Source organism: Seriola lalandi, unplaced genomic scaffold (assembly GCF_002814215.2).
Source record: "Seriola lalandi dorsalis isolate HSWRI2012SDOR001 ecotype SW California unplaced genomic scaffold, Sedor1 jcf7180002054574, whole genome shotgun sequence".
Taxonomy (NCBI): Eukaryota; Metazoa; Chordata; class Actinopteri; order Carangiformes; family Carangidae; genus Seriola; species Seriola lalandi.
The window spans coordinates 1,192,797-1,211,927 of NW_019525127.1; the positions used below are offsets into that span (position 1 = coordinate 1,192,797).

The following is a 19,131-nucleotide window of genomic DNA, read 5'->3' on the forward strand; positions in this document are numbered from 1 at the left end:
TCCTCAGCTTCCACAGCTCATATGTTCCCTGAGGGCAGCACATTTGGATTAACAGCAGACCAAGTGGAGCCACGTTGAATCACTTTGTATTTCTCTACTTTTCTTGGAGAAGCAAAAATTCTTAGATCTTCAGGTCACTGTTCAAGGCAGCAGAAGGATGTGCAGTCTCCAAAGCCTCTTCCTACAGCAAATAATAGAGAAGGAAACATGCAATGATGCTGGGTAATGAGTTATTTTATGGTCCATCAGTAAGCAGACAAGGATTAGGTTGCTGCTGATGATCACCGGTAGCCTGACAACCACACTGAATTACCATTTTGTTTCAGTTAATCCTTTCACATTTCATATTGGAATCACTGAACACATATAAGGCATGGTCAGCGATTCAGAGGCAGAGATTTGCAATCATCTGTGGGGTTTAAACCTGACAAGATTTTTAGATGTGGCGTTGCATTGTGGCAACATTGAAGACTTGATAAATTGATTCCATTACTGTAACCAATCTGTGGAGACAGCTCATCCGCATTGGGATTTCTCTAAAGCCAAACCAAGCAGTGTAAAATTCAGGGAAAGTGTTTCTTAGATTCAAGCTGGCACCGTTAAGCAATGGTAAATGTGAAAAATTTATTCAGGAAAAAAACAAAATACCATTCCATCCTGAATTTTAAAGGGGCACTTGTGATATTCCATTGAAAGTGTAGCAGGAAAAACTTTTTATACAATTTTCCTTGTCTTATTATTGTCATAAAAATACTCTTTATTTTTATTTATTCCCTATAAAATAAGATATCCTGTTTTTGAATATGACATTACACACAACAATGTATAAGCTAATAAATATACCTTATTAAAAATATTTAAAATACAGAATACGAAACAAATTTCTTTATTGCAAATTTATTAAAATTAAAACTCATACAGTTCCCTGGAAATTGTACATAAAGTGCTTTTTGTTAACAGGGTGTCCATAGTCTAAAGTCAGCACACACATAAACAATCATGAAGGAACAGACCATTTCTATCCATGAGAAAAAATAAAACAGTGAGAACCTGGAACGGGTTTATGAAAATCTGCAATCATGATGACCAGTGACAGTAGTACAATACTGAAGAATCCCATGTCTTGAATCCATACAAAATTAGTGTCAGCTAAGAATCCCCCATATTTATTTATTTTTATTTTTGGATGATGTCTGCATTAGCCTCGACTCTTTTCGAGCCAAACAATATAATACTAAAATTAAGAACTGTCCTAGATTAAAGGAATGAAATAAATTCTGTTCGTCATGGGATTTTACTGGCATTTTATTGGCAGAATATATTAAAGAAGAGGGGGGGCAAAAAAAGGGCCCGATTTCAAAACGCTGGTTTTTGTTATTCCAGGAAGATGGACTTAACCACAGAACAATGTTGCCTTTCTTTGGTTATTAAAGTTAAACCAACCTTGAAAAAGTTTCCATTTAGAAGCTGCAACCAACTGCAATAACAAAGTGTTTCATTTTCTGCATATGTAGACATGTTTACAATAAAACATTCAATAATTAATTGCTGACTCAAACATCTGCTCTTATTCAAAGAGCTGCATTATAAAAATATAATGCAAGGCTGAGTTTGGCCTTTTCCATATATCAGTTTTATTAAAGAACAAAGTTATGAAATCAGCCTCAATCTAAGTAATTAAATGACTATATTACCTTCATATGACAATTCTGCCCGGTATTGCCCCCTTGAGTCTAGACCCATGAATCTAAAACAATTGAAAACTGGGACAATGATGGAAATAAGACCAGGACTTTATTGTTTTACCCCTAAAAACTGATGAATTTTACATGTTTTTTAAAAAATTGTTGTTAATAAACCTAAATTAAAACCAAACTGTTCAGTTAAAGTCCCTTAAAGTCCCATAAAAATAATGGGGGAAATACCTTCAGATAGTGAATGGAAGATGGAATTGAGTGTCGCAGATAAACTTCATGTCTACACCTGTATTTCTGCCTCCAACAGGCTTGCAGTAAGGGGCCCTGAGTCAAGTCTGATGCCCCCTACCCCAGTCTCAGAGATAACTGGTGAGGCACTGGGGGTCCTCATGGTGAGAGAAGACAGTGATGGGGAGAAAGTTGGTGTCATGGCTGAAGGGGTAAGTCCTGTGTTCCTGGCTAAGGGGGAATACGCATATTTGCGGTAAGAGGGCTTCTTGCTCAGGCTTGGCACACGCCCCAGCTTTCGTGGAGGTACAGTCCTGATGCCAGGCTGAGCCACTCCTGTTATTAGAGGCGGTGGGTACATGAGACAGCTAGACTCTGCTGCTAAGTCCTCACGGCCGCCTTGGAGCTCCTCGTCAGGGAGCATCCCGATATCGGTGAAGACGGACGCCAGAGTCTGGAAGCGTGGCTCCCAGTCTAACAGGAAGTCCCAGCTGTAGCTGCCCTGCAGCTGCTCGTCTAGACACAACAGTGAGGAGAGAGAATCTGCTGAGCCATGGGCTTCAGAGAGGGGAGCGTACCCTTTTGTCCCCATGCTCTCCTCCAAATCTCTCACCCTGAGTATTGCAGGAAGTAGCCCTTCACCTCCTCCCTCCTCTTTGAAGTGGTGGAGGCTTTCTGTACTGGCCATCCCTGAGACTAAACATTTATTGACTGATAAAATATGCTCCGGCCCTACATCGATAGAGTGGCAGGAGATAGTATCTCCAGGTAAGGCAGAGTCTGGGATCTCTGTGGTCTGGTTGCCCTTCACAGATTCATCTCTTTTACGGCAGGGGGATTGATTAATCCACTTGATCTCCTGGTCCTCAGCTGTCTCACCTTCTGCTGATCCACGGCCGCTCGAGTCTGACTGATTGTATGGCTTTGATATGTCCCTATTGGTCACCAAGATGCTGGGCCGTTTCATCTCGTGCAAAGAGATGGCACTTTGCGTTTGGCTGTTGGATCTACCGAACGAACCTGTGCCATGGTTCAAGTTTGCGGCAATGGCAGCAGCCTTTTTGATTGCAGCCTCTTTAATCTTGTACCTGAGAACCATGCCCACGAAAATGATGAGGATAAGGAGGAACATAATTAGTGAGATGCTAAGACTGAGCATGTGCACATCAAGGGGAACCCCGGTGAATGCTTCTGCTGAGCTGGAGATATTGACGAAAACCAGGCAGGTGGTAGACCTGGAACCCAATCTGGGACTACTTGCCGACACAACCAGCTGCACCATGTCCTCACTGGCATGACCTCTTCTGCGAAATACAGGACCTGACACAAAGAGAGCACCAATTGTTTTGTTTATTGAGAAAAATGATGATGAGCTCACTAGTGAGTACTCCACCATCCCATCCACCCCTCCATCATGGTCCATTGCCATCACATAACCGACCGTCTCTCCAGGCTCGACGTTTTCTGGAAGGAGGAAGTGGTACTGCTTCTGGGTGAAGATGGGACTGAACTCATCCACTCCCTTGATGGTCACCTGGACTCTCACTGTAGCTGCTTTGTCATCTTTGTCCCTGGCCTCCACTACAAAGCAGTACTCACTCTCGCGTTCGAAATCAAAGGTCTGTCTGGTGTGAATGTCCCCTGTGAGGGGGTCAATGGCAAAGGCCTCCTTCCTCTCAGGGCTGCCACTGCCATAGTCCATGAAGCAGGAGGATAGAATTGAGTAGGTGACCTGGCCGTAGTGGCCTAAGTCATTGTCAACAGCATGGACCGAACAGGCGTGGGTAAATGCCGGGAGGTTTTCCAACACCGAACAGTTTATGCTGGGAAACGTGAAGTACGGAGTGTTGTCATTTTCATCCAGCACTGTGATGAAGACAACTGTAAAAGCAACTTTATGTTCTTCAGATGATTCACCGCCATCAGATGCTCTGATAGTGATGCTGTATTTCGAGTCTTCCTCATAGTCAAGGGAGTGGTTGACAACCAAAAGACCAGAGTTAGGGTCGAGTTTGAGGTGACCTTTGCTGTTCCCAGAGATAATGTCATATCGCAATAGGCCGTTGATTCCTAGGTCAGGATCTTGAGCACTGACCTGGACCAGCCTGGTACCTATTTGGCTGTTTTCGCTCACATATGCATGGTACTCTGTGCTGGAAAAGACAGGGGCATTGTCATTACAGTCTGTCACAGTCACCATAACAACAGCAGAGGAGTTCAGTGGAGGTGTTCCTCGATCAGACACACTCACTATCAGTGTATAGCTCTCTGTGGTCTCACGGTCTAAAGGGTTACACAGAACGAGTTTTCCTAAATTCTTCATCTGATTCTCAACTTCAATCATTTTTACTTCCAGACAGAATCGCTTCTTCTCATTTCCCCTGATGATGGCGTAGTCCAAATGGGTATTTTCAGGGCTCCAGTCCTGGTCGTCTGCAGTCAGCGTCAGGAGGGTGGTGTCTGTAGGGGTGTCCTCTGGGACAGTGAGGGTGTAGATATCCTGATGGAATAAAGGTGCATGGTCGTTGGTGTCTAGAATCAGTATGTCTATGGAGGTGACAGTGGAGTGTACGGGATCGCCGCCATCTCGTGCCTCAACCAGAAGATGGATCAGGTTGCTGTTTGTGATGGCCTTTAGGGGCTTGTTGGTGAAAACAGATCCTGCAAGATAAAAATGTGTTCATGAACAAATGCTTTCTTTAGCTGTACTGATCATTAGCAATGGATTCAATGTCTGTGTAATGTGAAAGCAGTCCCCCCTTGGTTTCTGTTGCGGTTTCTGTTCATAGCATGTAGTTTACTGTGATAACTGTGGCACATTTACCATTCTGAATTCTTATGATGGGTCTTTAATTATAGGCAGAGGTACATAAAATAAGGTTCTCATATATAGCAAGGTAGCAATTGTTGATTTGGTTAGCAGTAAAGACCAGCCAAGGGTTATGTCTGGTCATATTACAACACTAGGTCTACATGGTCCTACACTGCAATAAAGGAACAGTGTTTCTCTATTTCTATGTCTTCTACATGGGTCATCATCTTTCAAGATTGCTCACTTTTTCCAGTGTTATGTAGCTTTAGCCTCAGCCTTTTAGCATAATATCATGCAGCCATTAAGATTATATTAAAGGCCCCTTTTTTCAGGGTTTTCTTTTAAAACTAAGTGTGCAACATTACCTTAATTAGCTAACTAGCTACAAAAAATAAAATTTGACACCAATAGTTGTCTTTACTGCTAACAAAATCAAAAATTGCCAGCTTGCTATATATGAGAAGAAGAAGACCCCACTGAACAATCACTGATTGGGGGAGCGAATTAGTGAACAGTCAGTTGACACCAAAATCTATTCCCTTCAGGTCTATGGAACTTTTTAGCTGCTTTTAGCTTATTGCTTTGGTTTTTTGGTTTAGCTAATTGCTTTTGGTACATAATTAAATTAGCAGAAACATGCAGGTGTTCTAAGCAAAAAGCTCTGATAAAATCACTATAGCTACCTATCCAGCACCAAATAGCAGACAGGCAAGACCAGCTGGTTAACACAGTGGAGCAGCTAAGAGCCAGGTATTTTTCTCAGGAGCTGGTGGAGAGTAAAAAAAGCTAAAAGGAGTGATGGCTTTATATTCATCAGGTGGCCAGAAACTCAGATAGTAATTGAATGCTCATGCTAATGCTAATTCTCTGTCTGCTGGGTGTGAAAATAGGCAACTTTTGGCTAAAAAGTTTGCCATACTAACTTAACAAGGTGATAATATATATAGTAATTACTAAAATCTATTGCAGTTTTATCCAAATATTATATTGCAGTCAGTCAGACATTGAGCACTCAATGCCATTTTTTTAATCTTACAATGACACAGCTTACATGATGGAGAAACATGGTCTCACCAATGTAAAACTATAAAACTCCTTTGAATTGACTTAACAGATGGTTTAACAAATATGCAGATTGTTCCTGGATGTGTTACTTTCCAGAATAAGAACTGTAAAACATGTCTGCTTGCATGACAATATATTGAGATTTAAATCACAACTGCCCTTGTCATTAGACACCACAATGCAACATAATTTCCTGTATGACAATTCTTAAATGAATTCCATGTGCAGACCGTAAGAGCAAATTTTCCTCTTGGATGACAATAAACTGTTTGTCCCTCCAATTTATTATTCCACTCCACCGCCAATTGAACTTTTCTCCAGGATTACTTTATTAATTCTGCTCTAAAGCACCACCACTTATTGTTTGTGAAACATATGGGCATGGAAAAACTGAGAGGCACAGTGCTGCTAAGAGCACCATATTAAATCTTTGGATTCTAGTTAGAGAGCTTTAGTCAACGTTGATACAAATTTCACTTTCCATTAGTGCTCCTCACCGCAAAACACGTCAAATACGTTTCTCTGATATTAAACTTTGGGGTTCAAACATGGTAGAAGTCCATAAATCACTCAAGAGTGGAAAAGACTGGCCAGTACTGAGGGGGTACTGGTTTGGTTTTCAGCTCTGTAGGATTTATCTTCTCTCTTGGGTTTGGGTATTTTTAAAAGGGAGATAATAGGATAGGCATGATTCCTTTGAAGCACTTTACCCAATACTTCAGAAATATAAACAATGGAGAAATATACTGCTACTGGCACAATGAAAACTCTTAGCAACCTCTGATATTGTATGCTGGGCTGCTCATAACACGGCAGAGGCTTTCTCTGCGCCCTTTTCTTTGGCGTGTGCTGCTTTATCTATGCCAGAAAAACTGATTTTAATGGAGAGAATAAGAGGGATGGATATGAGAATCAGACCACCAGACAGTCGTAAGTCATGAAACTTGTAAAGATTGAAGTAATATCTTTTACAGAAGAAATATGGTACATTTAGTTTTTTACGTTTTTTTTTCACTGGTGACTTCTTAATGTAGCCCTTTTCTATATATATATATATATATGACTTCGTAATGTCTTAATGTAATGTATGACTATATATAGATATATATATATATTTAGAGAGAGAGAGAGAGAGATAGAGAGAGAGAGAGTGACACACACACACAATAGTGGTTTGCTGTAAGTGACACGTATATCAGAAATCAGGAGGATTTCTTTTCCAGCAGTTAAGATGTTCTTACCATTGTCTGGCTGGATGTAAAAGCCTTGTAAAGGAGATGAAAGCAGTCTGTAGGTGATCTTGCCATTGTGTCCAGAGTCTTTGTCAGTGGCAAACACTGATACAACCAGTGTGTCTCCTGAGACCAACTCTGACAACTCCACCTTAAAGAGATGAGGAATAATCAGTCACATCTACAGCATGATACATTTCAGGTGCCAGTCTCTGATAAGACATACTTTACACTTTAAGGGTTTATAATGGGAGCAGATGCTTTATTGAAAGCTAATAAATTATTGATGCTCTATAAATAAGCATTTGTAAGAACAGCCTTTGGGTTGCCAGGTATAAAAAATCTCTCTGGCTGGTATACAACCTTCTCTAGCTTAACTCTCCTGATGGACACTTACTCACTTACCCTCAGAAAAAGGGCTGCAAAGTATCTGGAACAACATGAAAAACATATAAAACTTCTGACTTGCTGGATTAGTGACATGCAAAAACCCTCAATGATGATCAATGATTGACTTCAATTTATACCTTGTGACCTGTTATTAAAGGGGCACGCCACCAATTTTACACCTTTACTTGTCATGAGGAGTGCTATGCAGCTTGTGAAAACAGTTGCATAAAGTGTGTTCGGGAAAAAGTGACCTAAAAAGACAAACCAAGTTATGCTGAAGGCACATGGACATTTTACAACCTGGCAACCCAAAAGTTATCCTTATTAATCTCTATAATGAAGCATTAATAAACAATTTATTTCTAATCTTATGAATCCTAAATAATGCATGCCTTGTTAGACAGCTGTTTCTCTTGGCATTTTATGGTGGCATGTATATATCATTTTATTCATGGCTCGCTGACCCCAACTAGTTGGTACATAGGTCTTCTACCTTTTTACTGATATATATATCATCTGTACCTGGTAGGAGACCTGTGTGAAGACTGGAGCGTTGTCATTGACGTCAAGCACTTGAACTCTGAGCTCCCCGGAGGTCTGGTGGAGGGAGTCAGATGCCCAAACTGTCAGAGTGTAATCTGTCTGCTCCTCGTAGTCCAGGGCTCGTGTTAGAGTAACCACACCAGTATATCGGTCAATGGCAAAGGGACTGTTGGTGCTACTGTTGTCTGAAAAGCTGTAGGTGATAGTTGAGCTCAGGTCCACATCGTTCGCAGTCACCTGGGTGACCATGTAACCTGCTGGCAGATCTGCAGAAACGCAGAACATATAAAGACAGGAGCACAAATAGAGAGAGAACACAGTTTTGTCTTTTTAAATCTGATGAATATCTGTCATTAAAGGAATTCAGAGTGCAGGGCAGTGAGGTTTGGTCTTACTCTCTGCAATAAGCACGGGCTCCATGGGGGGAATGGCAGGGCTGTTGTCATTGACGTCCACCACTTGGACCCTGATGGTGGTGGTGCTGCTGAGTGGAGGGTTCCCCCTGTCTGCTGCCTGCAGAACCAGCCTTCAATATAAAGGGAGTAAACAAATGATTGCACTTGATTAAAAGCATGTTCTGGATGGTGTACTGATATTTTATACAAGGTTGGAAATTTATCAGTAATAATGTTCTCAATAATAAAAAAACGAGGTAACTACATTCCAAAATCACTGATTCAAATTTAATTTGAATACTTTCAATTTGTCATTATGAAAAGCAAGAATTACACAGTGGTCCAAAGTTATGCTGTTATGGCTGAGTCGGGAGAAAATTCCATTTTAGTTTTTTATCTTGTCAGCAAATCTGTCAGTCTCTCTTATAAAGAAAAGCACAGCCATTATGAAACTGCTGGATTATGTTCAGGGGCCCATTGCATCAAGTTTGCTTGACAACACCTGCTCATGAGAGCCTTGTAGGTCTTAAATATTTTTCTTACTCTTAATGCTGCCTCTGTTTGCGATCTGCACACAAGAAGTGTTTGCAAATCACTATGTGAAACCAGCCATAGAGTTCCACACTGGCCTGCCACAATGATTACACAGAGCAGGAGATGACTTCCCATTTGAACTAATTCAAACTAATAATGAGGTATTTAGTCTCCTCCCCTAACGAAGATGAAACAACAATTATTTTTGTAACCATTCACAAACTACAGCTCCCATGAGCCCTGGAAAATGTGCCAATGAAATAATTGTTGTTTTATCCTGGTTACATTTTTACAAAAAAGTACAGTACTATATACTCATGTAGCTTACTGTATGGAAAAAAACAGTAACGCGTTTCAGCTTCAGACAAACCAACTGAAAGAAAACCTACTTTGTTACAGAAGCTAAGATGAGTAGAACCAATATTAAACTGATCTAAATAGTCATTCTTAAAATGGCTTTAAATATTACTTCATAGTATCTAATGTGTGAGTTTACTTGTAAGATGGAGAAATCTCACGGTCCAGTAAAACATTGGTAGCAAGGATCCCTCGCACAGAGTCCAGGATGAATGCTTCATTATGGTTACCGGACACAATGGAGTATTCAATCTGCCCGTTCATCCCGCTGTCAGCATCAGACGCAAACACCTATAGAAGATATGGGAGGTGGTCATTAGATGGTATTAATTAATTGGACCACCAATGAGCACAATAAAATATATGAGGTACTTGCTTAATGTTTGTAATGTCAAAGCGGGCTTAAATGTTGAGTGTACCTGCATAATGTAGGTGTTGTGCACTTGCCCCTCCCAGACAGCTGTTCTGTAAGTGCTGTGCTCAAACAGCGGTGCGTTGTCGTTGATGTCCTGCAGGGTGATGGAGACCCTGCAGTGAGCCGTCTGCAGTCCGTTGTCGGCCAGCACCACCAGCTGGATCTGAGGACTCGCCTCAAAGTCCAGAGAGTTATCCTTCTGCACCCGGATCTCACCTGCACGAGACGTCAACCCAAGAAAACAACGCCCAAATGGTAAGTTTATATAATACAATCTACTATATTCAATAATATATTCCACATTATAAGATGACTATTTGAGTAATTTTGTACTTTTTTCTTTGGCCTTGTAGTGGGCCTTTTTTTACTGGATCAGGGAAAAATGAAGGGAAAATAGTGGAAAGGAAAACATAACTTTTCTTCCATTAAAAAATGTGTCGACAGAAGCACTTTTAGGTTCAAGTTTTTGTGGTAACCCTAGACTTCAGTCCTACATTACCATAATATTGAGTGTTTAAGTGTCTGTGTCTGTGTCTACTTCATTACCTTATGTAGACATGTATCCGAAAAAGATTTGGGTTAGAACATGATAAAGTCAGGAAGGCAACAATCATAATTCCTTCGGAAATACTTGTATATAAACAACCAGATGAAGCTGATAAGTTGAGAGGGCATTTTGCAGAGAGAGATGGAGCCTAAAATGGTTGGATTGGAAGCTCTTATTGGTCAGACATAAACAATGATGAGGGGTTGAAATCAAAAAGATATTTTCTGGATACTTTTGTGGAAAATAAAATGGATGAGTGCATGAGAATTTGTGCAATTAGCATAACTTAACTGATGAAAGCGTGTTCTTGCAAATTAACACAATCTGCTAATCATAACCAAGTGAACTGAACTTTGGATGGACAGCAAGAAAAAGGAAAAAAAAAACCAAAACAATGTTTTTGTTTGCAAAGTTTCATATGTTTTTTTTTTTTTACCTGTGTGACGGTTAATGGAGAAAATGTGATTCTCATTGCCACTAAATACGGTGAAGGTGATCCTTTGTCTGCTGTTGGTTGGGTCACTGGCCTCCACTTTTGCAATCCAAGTGCCTTGACAAAGAGAAAGTGAAAAAGTTGATGACATTTTTTTTTAATGATATCCAGTGAAAACAATAGGAAAAGAGGTGGTGAAACCTACCAGCTCTACTGTTCTCCTTGACAGTGGTGTTGTACACTTTGTTTGTGAAGTGGAGTCCTTCATGTTCTCCCTTCAGGTGGATAAAAACCAGGCAGGTGGAGGTCAGAGGAGGTCGTCCTCGGTCTGAAACCAAAACCTGCAGCTTCCTCCCCGAGAAACCTGCTCGCACTCGTCTCCTCAGTGAAATCTCTCCTGACTCAGTGTTGATGTCAAACAGATTTTCCTCATCAGACAACGTAAAATGTATTGTCCCATTCTCGCCCTGGTCGCCATCTGTTGCCATCACCGTGGTAACTATCTGGTTTGGCAGAGTCCTCATGGAAACCCATGCATTAATGGGATTCTGGTCACAGACTGGCACGTTGTCGTTCACATCCTCCACCTGTACGGTCACGGACGCCATGGAGCTCAGGGGTCCCTGAGTGCAGCCGTCAGTAGCCACGGCTCTGAGGGTGTACTGAGCCCTGCTCTCTCTGTCCAGAGCCCTGGTGGTGCGGATCACTCCTGTAAAAGCGTCCACAGAGAAAACCCCCTGGCTGCTGTCCTCTGTCAGAGAGTAGGTTATGTCCCCGTTGGGCCCCTCATCAGGATCAAAGGCGTTAACATGCAGGACCTCAGCTCCGACAGGTAGGCCCTCGCTGATGGACGCATGGTAGCTCTTACGGGTGAAAGAGGGGATGTTATCGTTCTGGTCCAGCAGCACCAGCTGGAGTTGGGTGGTGGAGCTGAGCGGGGTGGGGCCATAGTCACGGGCCTGTATGTTGAGTGTGTAATTCTGCCTGTCCTCGCGGTCAAGGACCTGCGTGGTGCTGACAGCACCCGTGTGACTGTTGATGGTGAAGCGACCTCTGTAGTCCTCGCCTAAAGACCATCAAAGATATAGTGACGACCAAACCGTGGATAGAAATGAAAGGATAATTCCAATTTATCACAACTCTTATTTTTTCTAGATTCAGAATCTAGTTATGCTGAACTAGTAACTTGGTGATATAATGTTTTTACTGCCAAAATGAAAAAAAAAACAACCCAAGTTGCTTGACATAAAGACCATTATCTGTGTTCCTCACCTAGTATGGAGTAGTGTATAGTTCCGTTTTCTCCGTGGTCTGGATCTGAGGCCTGAGCAGTGTAGACGACCCCAGGGGGCAGGTTTTCTGGCAGGCTGATCTGGAAGGACGACTGCATGAACTCTGGAGGGTTGTCGTTGTCATCCAGCACAGTGCACTGCACCGTGGCCGTGCCCGAGAGCGGCCGCGTGCTGCTGTCACGAGCTTGGACTGAGGACAGGAATCGAAAGGAATTCACACGTACACTCACTGTCCTCCAACGTAACATCACAGAAAGCTATAATCTTTTGATTGAATAGTTTTTTCTGCTGCTTCACAACATTTTGAAAATTAGAAAATTAGATCTAGATGTTATCTGCAAATCACAAGGAAACTATATGTTTTATTGCTCAAACATCAGGGTTTCTGTTACTAACAACAGTTTCTATTGATGTTTTTTTTTTGGTTTTGCTCTTATTATATCGCAAAGACACATATTTCCATCTGCGTTTCCACAGTGACATCTATGTCATGTCACCTATGGTTTTTATTTAACTCCTGGACTTAAAAACAAGCAGAAAGGAACAAGACTATGAATCTAACAGCTCTGTGAAGCTTTACTTAGGCACAGAAGATGCTAACATTTGCTAATTAGCACTGAACACAAAGCTGAGCTGAGGCTTATGGGAATGTTCTTTGTTCTGACGGTATTTGGTCATAAACCAAAAAAAGTGTACAAATAAACTTTGACCTGCTGAACGTGTTAGTTCAAAGTCAACTGGGAAGTGATGGATCAGCCGAGCAACAGACCAGCTTTGCCATCACTAGAGCCACGCTGCTAGCACAGACTAATATCATAATAGCTCCTACAACTGTAATATACCGTATGTAATGAAAGCATAAGTAATACATGTAACAGTTTATAGAAATAGACAGTTTTGCTCAGTATCAGTCTCAAAACGCAGCAATGAGTAAGTCTGATTGGTGCCAACTCTGCTGACCAAAGACTGAAGCCACATTAGACTTTTCATAGCAGTAAAAAAAAAAAATCTGTCAACATAAAGTACTGCGACAGCTTTTAATACTTGTTGAAAAGAACTCGGTATTTTATTTCTCTCCAAATTCATCTGCAGCCAGAGAAAATTGTCCCCACATATTTCATACATATTTCCCAATAAGCCCTGTGTGATTCTGGCACGACTTCAAGACATTCAAGGCTTTCCTATTATTATATTTTGTTATTAAATTTAATTGTTCATCATTCTACCGACTGTAAAAATATTATGATAAACCATCTGAAAGCAGTTTATCACTAAACACTGCTGAACAGCTTGAATGTAATTACTGCGTATGCCCATGAGGGAGTGAAGGCAAACACTTCAAAAGGCCCAGGGTGCAGCGGTGCAGTCAGCAGAGGTTAGATATACTGTACCTCAGCCCATTAAAGGTCTACTGTTTCCCTGACATTAATCAATCTGCTGAATAATGCTGCGTTCATACAGGAGGGCGGACCTTCAATTCTTTACGACTTTGGCTGTGAAGCGCGACAAGAGAGAAGTTAGAGAATCAGAAACAGAGAGGGGTAGAGAAAGAGAAAAATGTCCATGTTTGATAAGGACTGCAGACCATAACTTTATGTTTTATTTTAGCAACTTTTGATTATTTCTTTTTGTTATTAAATATTTCTATTGCCCTTCAGTTGGAAGATCCGACTTCAGCGTGCGGCCAGAACTAAATCACAGACTTTCAAACAGTTGGTTGTGGCTGTGCTTGTGTCCTCAGTGTCACATCAAAAAGTGTCCCCCAGGAAAACCTGATCACAGCCATCGATAATACGCTGATAAATACATGGACTTTAAACTTACACTGCCTCAATAAAAACACTAAACATTTCAAGCTGAAACTGGTCTGGTGTCTGACCTGCCACGCAGCGAGCTTGTGAGTGTTTTTTTCCCTGAGACATCAGCAGTGGACTGTGACTGATTGGACTGTTTCTCACACAACCTTTCCAAACTTTTCCCCTCAGACAACGCAACATGTTGCTCTGATTAATTACTGAGCGCCGAACATATGACGCGATCAATCCATCACTCACCTGCTGAGCTGAATCGAGCCGATCTGACACATCTCATCTTGTTGCATAGCAGTTTAAACATCCCTTCACTTATTAGGTTCTAGTTTCATCACGGGAGACAAAGTAAATATTGTGGTGCTGCTTGTGTGTGACCGGCTGTGTTTGGCGTGCCTTATTGCAAAAGAGATGTTGAGCGATCCTGATTAAATAAAGATTAAAATAAAGTTCATGTGGGAGTTGTGGAGTTACCACATTCTGCTGCTGTTACTTCTGTGTCTCTCAGGTGTAAGAGGTTTTAACTGTGAGTGTGTTTGTGTGTGTGTGTGTGTGAAGACCAGCGTGTGTTGGTTTAACGTGTCTTACCCCTGAGTGTGTAATGTTGCTGCTGCTCTCTGTCCAGGTAGGAGGAGGTGGTGGTGATCAGACCGGTGTAAGGGCTGATGCTGAAGAGCTCGTAGCCTGGGCCGGGCAGCAGACTGTACCACACCACAGCGTTCTCCTCTGAGGGGTGGACACACAAGGTAAATGTAAACGCTGTTACAGTAGCTAGCTAGTAGTAACAAGCTGGGTTTTTTTTTTTTTTTTTTACTTCTGCAGCAACAAGACAGCAACAACAAAAAAGCTGATCACATGACAGATTGTAAAGTGTAACTTACTGTAAAGTAAAATATACTTTCAGGTTTACATGACAGAATTGACCTGTTGTGAGGGAAACAGGGTGCTCCACATGCAAAATAAATAAATCAAAAATGAATAGCTAAATACATGATTCATTTTTAACGGTTTGTCTTGAGACATTTTACCTTTATTAAAAAAATTGCAGCTCCTGCGATTTGGATCTTGCACTTGGCCATATTATGATTTTAATAATATTTCAATCTGTTGTTCATCCCTGTTGCCGTGTTGTATTAGAGACTCCTGTCTAATACGACTACATCAATAACTGCAACCTAAAAGCTAAAACATAATTCAACTAACACTTCTATAACGTTGTCAAACACACAAACAAAACACTGGACATAATAGGCATCAAAAGTAGCTTATAGGCAGAACAGATGGAATACAGAGTGGAATAAAGTGGCCACTGAGTGAATGCTCTGAATTTTCTTATTTCTAATTTTCAAATTTCTTATTTCAGATATATATATATATATATATATATATGTATATATATATATATATATATATATATATTAATAAATAATACAAGAATACAAAACACAGTACACAGCACAATACAAATACATACATATGTGAAATAATCTATTTTTATCTATAAATTGTTTTATGTCCAAAACAAGATCCTACGTTTCAAATAATGCTCATGTTTTTCTATCAAAACTAATAAAGTGTTTTTTTTCTTGCATTAGTTTGAGTCCAGATGTTCAGTTTAGCACCTCATCAGCTCAGTTCATGTTTCCAGCTTCCTCCCTTTCACAAAAGCGTTATCTGATTGTCAAACTGAAAACAGAAGCATGAAGTAGAAATCACACACCGTCATGTGTCACCTTTCAAAACTGACAAGAGACGCGTCCTTTATCTGAGCCCTGTTCTGTGTTCGTCAGGCCCTGCTGCTGGTTACAGATCTCATGGGTCTCTAACGTTGTTCTACTTGCAGCCACACATTAAAAAAAAGAAAAGTTAGCTGTGCACCAACTGTGGTGGTAAAGCTTAGCATTGTCTAGCAGCTGATACAGAGCAATATGTTCGTTTTACATCATCTCAGTATCAGAGGATCTTTAGAGAAATTGTCAGGGCTGCAAGAGCAAGTGACAAGGAGCTCTGTCCCCTGTTTATCTGAACTGGACAATGAACAGACGCAGTGTTCATAGATATGAGACGATATGAGAGCTCTAATTGTTTTACTTACTCACTTGTCTTACTTTCTACCCAACAAATAGTCCCTATGAAAACTGTTAAAAGCTTGTTCTGTATATGTTCTATGTATTTCTTTGGAGTTAAGTGAGAAAGTATGGTTTGGTTTTTTGTTTTATTTTTAATTTGAGTAACTGGGGTAATAAGATTAGAAAAGGTGTTTTAATCAGTCTTAAAAGTGTGATGAGTGAACGGTTAAGGATACAAAGAGCAATTTAGAAGATTATTGTGCTAACAGTTGTGAAACTTATTCAGAAATGTGTTGCGTGTGTTCGAGCGGCAGTGCATCTTTCATATGTTGTCACTAGCATGTCCTAATGTAAATGTGTACGAGCTAATAGGATGCAATAATCAAATTTCACCATGAAAATTCTCTATGAAGAAAAAAACTGCATCTGTGTCCTTGTGACCCTAAAGACAGAACAGCTATTCTTAAAAACACGAATCCTTCGAAACTCGTGAACCTTTGGAAACTGGATATAGAGGCCAACACGGGCACAAAACAATGGTCATCTTTGGGGAGCGCCGGGGGGAAGAAAAAAAAAAAAGCAGCACAAATGATAATCAAATAAGACTGGTGGGAGAGCGGGCTGAGCTGCCAGACGAGGCGATTTGAGGAGACAGATGAAAACACGGCGCCTATTGGCACAGATGGCTTGGATTATGGAAATCATCATGAGACAGGACCTTTCAATTCTCCCAGAGGAGCTGTGTGCTTGCTGTTCTTGGACAATTCTCACCCCCAAGAATGTTAGTTCAACATGGAAACCCCTCCTGTCCTGCCACATGCCCTCCACCTCCAGTATTTAAAAGGACTCGTACTGTCAACACGACAAGGCGAAGTGGGATTGAGGAGGCCCCGCGCACAACGTGTTAAAATAAACAGGGCTGATGTGCAGATTTGTGAATGTGATTACAGGGGGTCGGATGAATGAGATTTGCGAAGATGTACAGTGAAAGTAGCTCAGGAAAAAAAAGACACAAATGGAACAACACACGAGGAAAAGGGCAGGGATTGGTTTGAATGAAACTGCTAATGGAGTGAAACAAAACAGACGATAACCTTGATTCACTGCTGCGCTGAGGGTTTTACCAAAACATAGCAGAGCGCTCAACTCTGAAAAGGTTGTAGGGGAATTTCCTCTTTTTACCATTTAACCCACCAAGTATTTTTAAAAATCAGGTTCAAGAGTCACATAAAAGAAAAAGTTTGGTTATATGTAGGATGAGCCTGTGGTTTGAGGTTGTGAGGCTTTACAGACGCATGCTGGTGCTGCCATCTAGCTACGGTGGCCCTGAGAGCTCAACGCACTGCAACTAAAGAAGGCACATGTTAATAGACAAAACGCAAGCTAATTCACAAAACATCTTCATCAATTTGACAAAAACACTTGCTGCAAATAATCACAGCACAACCGAATAGCACAGACGACAGTGGAAGTGTTTCCAAGGGAACACAAAAAAAAAAAGTGATGAACCCAGCTGGGACGCACTTGCATGGATGTAACGTATAAGTAATGTATTATATATGTTTTATAATGTATCCATGCACACACAATGCATTGAACAACAAGGGTGTCACAGCCAGGTTCATCACTTTTGAGTGGAGACCCTTCCACAGTCATCCGTGCTACTTGCAGCACGTTTGTGTATTTGATGTGTTGTGAGTATTGTATTGTTATTGTGTATTGTCAAATCGGTGAAGATGTTTTTTCTGAATGAGTTTGTGTTTTGTCTATTTGCATGTGTCCTCTTAAGTTGAAGTGCATTGAGCTGTAATCTAGCACCTTGGAGACAAACTGCCTCATCTCCACTTCCGCAGGATGATCACATAAACTTGATTGCCACTACGCGAGACCTACACTTCATCTAATCATCTCCAATGATAACAAATCAGTAAATTACAAGTTAGTAATGAATCAAAAATATTCACAAAAAAACTCAAACGATGACGAGAAAAGCTGATGATTATTACCTGAGTCCTTATCAGTGGCAGAGACCCTGACCACCGGTTCTCCGGGGTCTCTGTTCTCCGCCACGCTGGCGTTGTAGATGCTCTGAGTGAAGACGGGCGGCTGGTCGTTCACATCCCCCACCTCCACCGTCAGAGTCTGGGTGGAGGACAGCGAGGGCAGGCCGTGGTCCACTGCACGGACGGTCAGACGGTGGAAACGCTGCGTCTCGTAGTCCAGAGGGGCCGAGAGAAACAAAAGCCCTGAAGGAGATGAGAGAAGATGGAGTTTGAAAACGACTTTAACGTAACCTTTATTGTTGCTTAGTCACAAATAATAACTTCCGAATGATAACAGAGAAAAATGTAAGATTTAAAATCAAGCTTAAACCTTTTATCGATCAGAAATTTTTATATAGCATGAAAATTATTTAATTAAAAATGACCAAAGTGATTCAATATAAATATCTGAGACTTATAAATTTAATATCTGATATTGTTATTTGAATTTTTAAAGGCTATCACATTAAAAAAACGTATTAATACAGATCCCTTAAAGCTATTTTAGTTTTTTGTACTGACAGGACATTAACAGTTATAGTTTTAATGAGACATCTACACCAATGCAGACAGCAATAAGCTAATATCAGCCCAGCCTATTGATCAGTCTAGCTCTACTAAAAATAGTCCATCGGCAATTACAAAAATCCAACCTGTTTTCTCCTCTAGTGTGAAGAACCCATTCTTGTTTCCAGCGATGATGATGAAGGAGACAAGTCCATTTTCACCTTTATCTCCATCTATGGCCACAAAATGATGCAGCAGACTCCCGACCTCAGCGTCCTCCGTCACCTGAACCGTATCCACTGATATAAACACGGGCCGGTTGTCATTCACATCCAGCAGAAAGACCTGAGCCGTCACCGACGTCTGTTTACGCTCGTCCTGCCTCTTCGCCTGGTCCGTGGCCGTCACAGTGAAGGCGAAGCTGGAGGTGGTCTCGCGGTCTAACGGTGCCGCTACAGTCAGGCTCCCTGTGTAAGGGTTGATCTGAAAGGGGAAGCGTGGTGATGACCCACCGAGTTCAGGGTCAAAGGTCAGAGTGTAGCGGAGGGCGCTGTTAGGAAAGGTCCCATCGGCGTCTCTGGCATGAAAAGCAAACGCCAGCGATCCGACCGTAGCGTCCTCCCTCAGGCCGAACGTCACCAGTTTATCAGGGAACCAGGGCGTGTGGTCATTTACGTCCTCGACCATCACACTGACCAGCACGGACACGTTGGCTCCGGGAGCGAGGCCAGAATCCTCAGCTCGAACCATGAGGAAGTACTGCAT

The 19,131-nt window shown here is 41.4% G+C and overlaps 1 protein-coding gene across 1 annotated transcript; it reads right to left on the reverse strand.

Annotated features, from left to right (window-relative positions):
* Positions 1 to 881: 881 nt before the first annotated feature.
* dchs2 (dachsous cadherin-related 2) lies at positions 882 to 19,131 on the reverse strand. Its single transcript, XM_087176953.1, has 12 exons — positions 18,513 to 19,131; positions 17,824 to 18,063; positions 14,337 to 14,507; positions 11,921 to 12,130; positions 10,854 to 11,714; positions 10,652 to 10,765; positions 9,673 to 9,884; positions 9,393 to 9,544; positions 8,363 to 8,493; positions 7,947 to 8,233; positions 7,044 to 7,185; positions 882 to 4,586 (listed from the first exon to the last, which is right to left on the reverse strand). The coding sequence occupies exons 1-12, from the start codon at positions 19,129 to 19,131 to the stop codon at positions 1,978 to 1,980; spliced, it is 5,748 nt and encodes a 1,915-aa protein (XP_087033079.1). The 3' UTR covers positions 882 to 1,977.

What these genes read in the sequence shown, in the direction of transcription:
- dchs2 (XM_087176953.1), bottom strand. Translation starts at nt 19,131, where the DNA reads ATGCAGTACTTCCTCATGGTTCGAGCTGAGGATTCTGGCCTCGCTCCC. An exon ending in CACACTAGAGGAGAAAACAG is followed by an intron (nt 18,064 to 18,512) that starts GTTGGATTTTTG and finishes CATCTCCTTCAG; the next exon opens with GGCTTTTGTTTCTCTCGGCC. An exon ending in GCCCGTGCTTATTGCAGAGA is followed by an intron (nt 8,234 to 8,362) that starts GTAAGACCAAAC and finishes GCGTTTCTGCAG; the next exon opens with ATCTGCCAGCAGGTTACATG.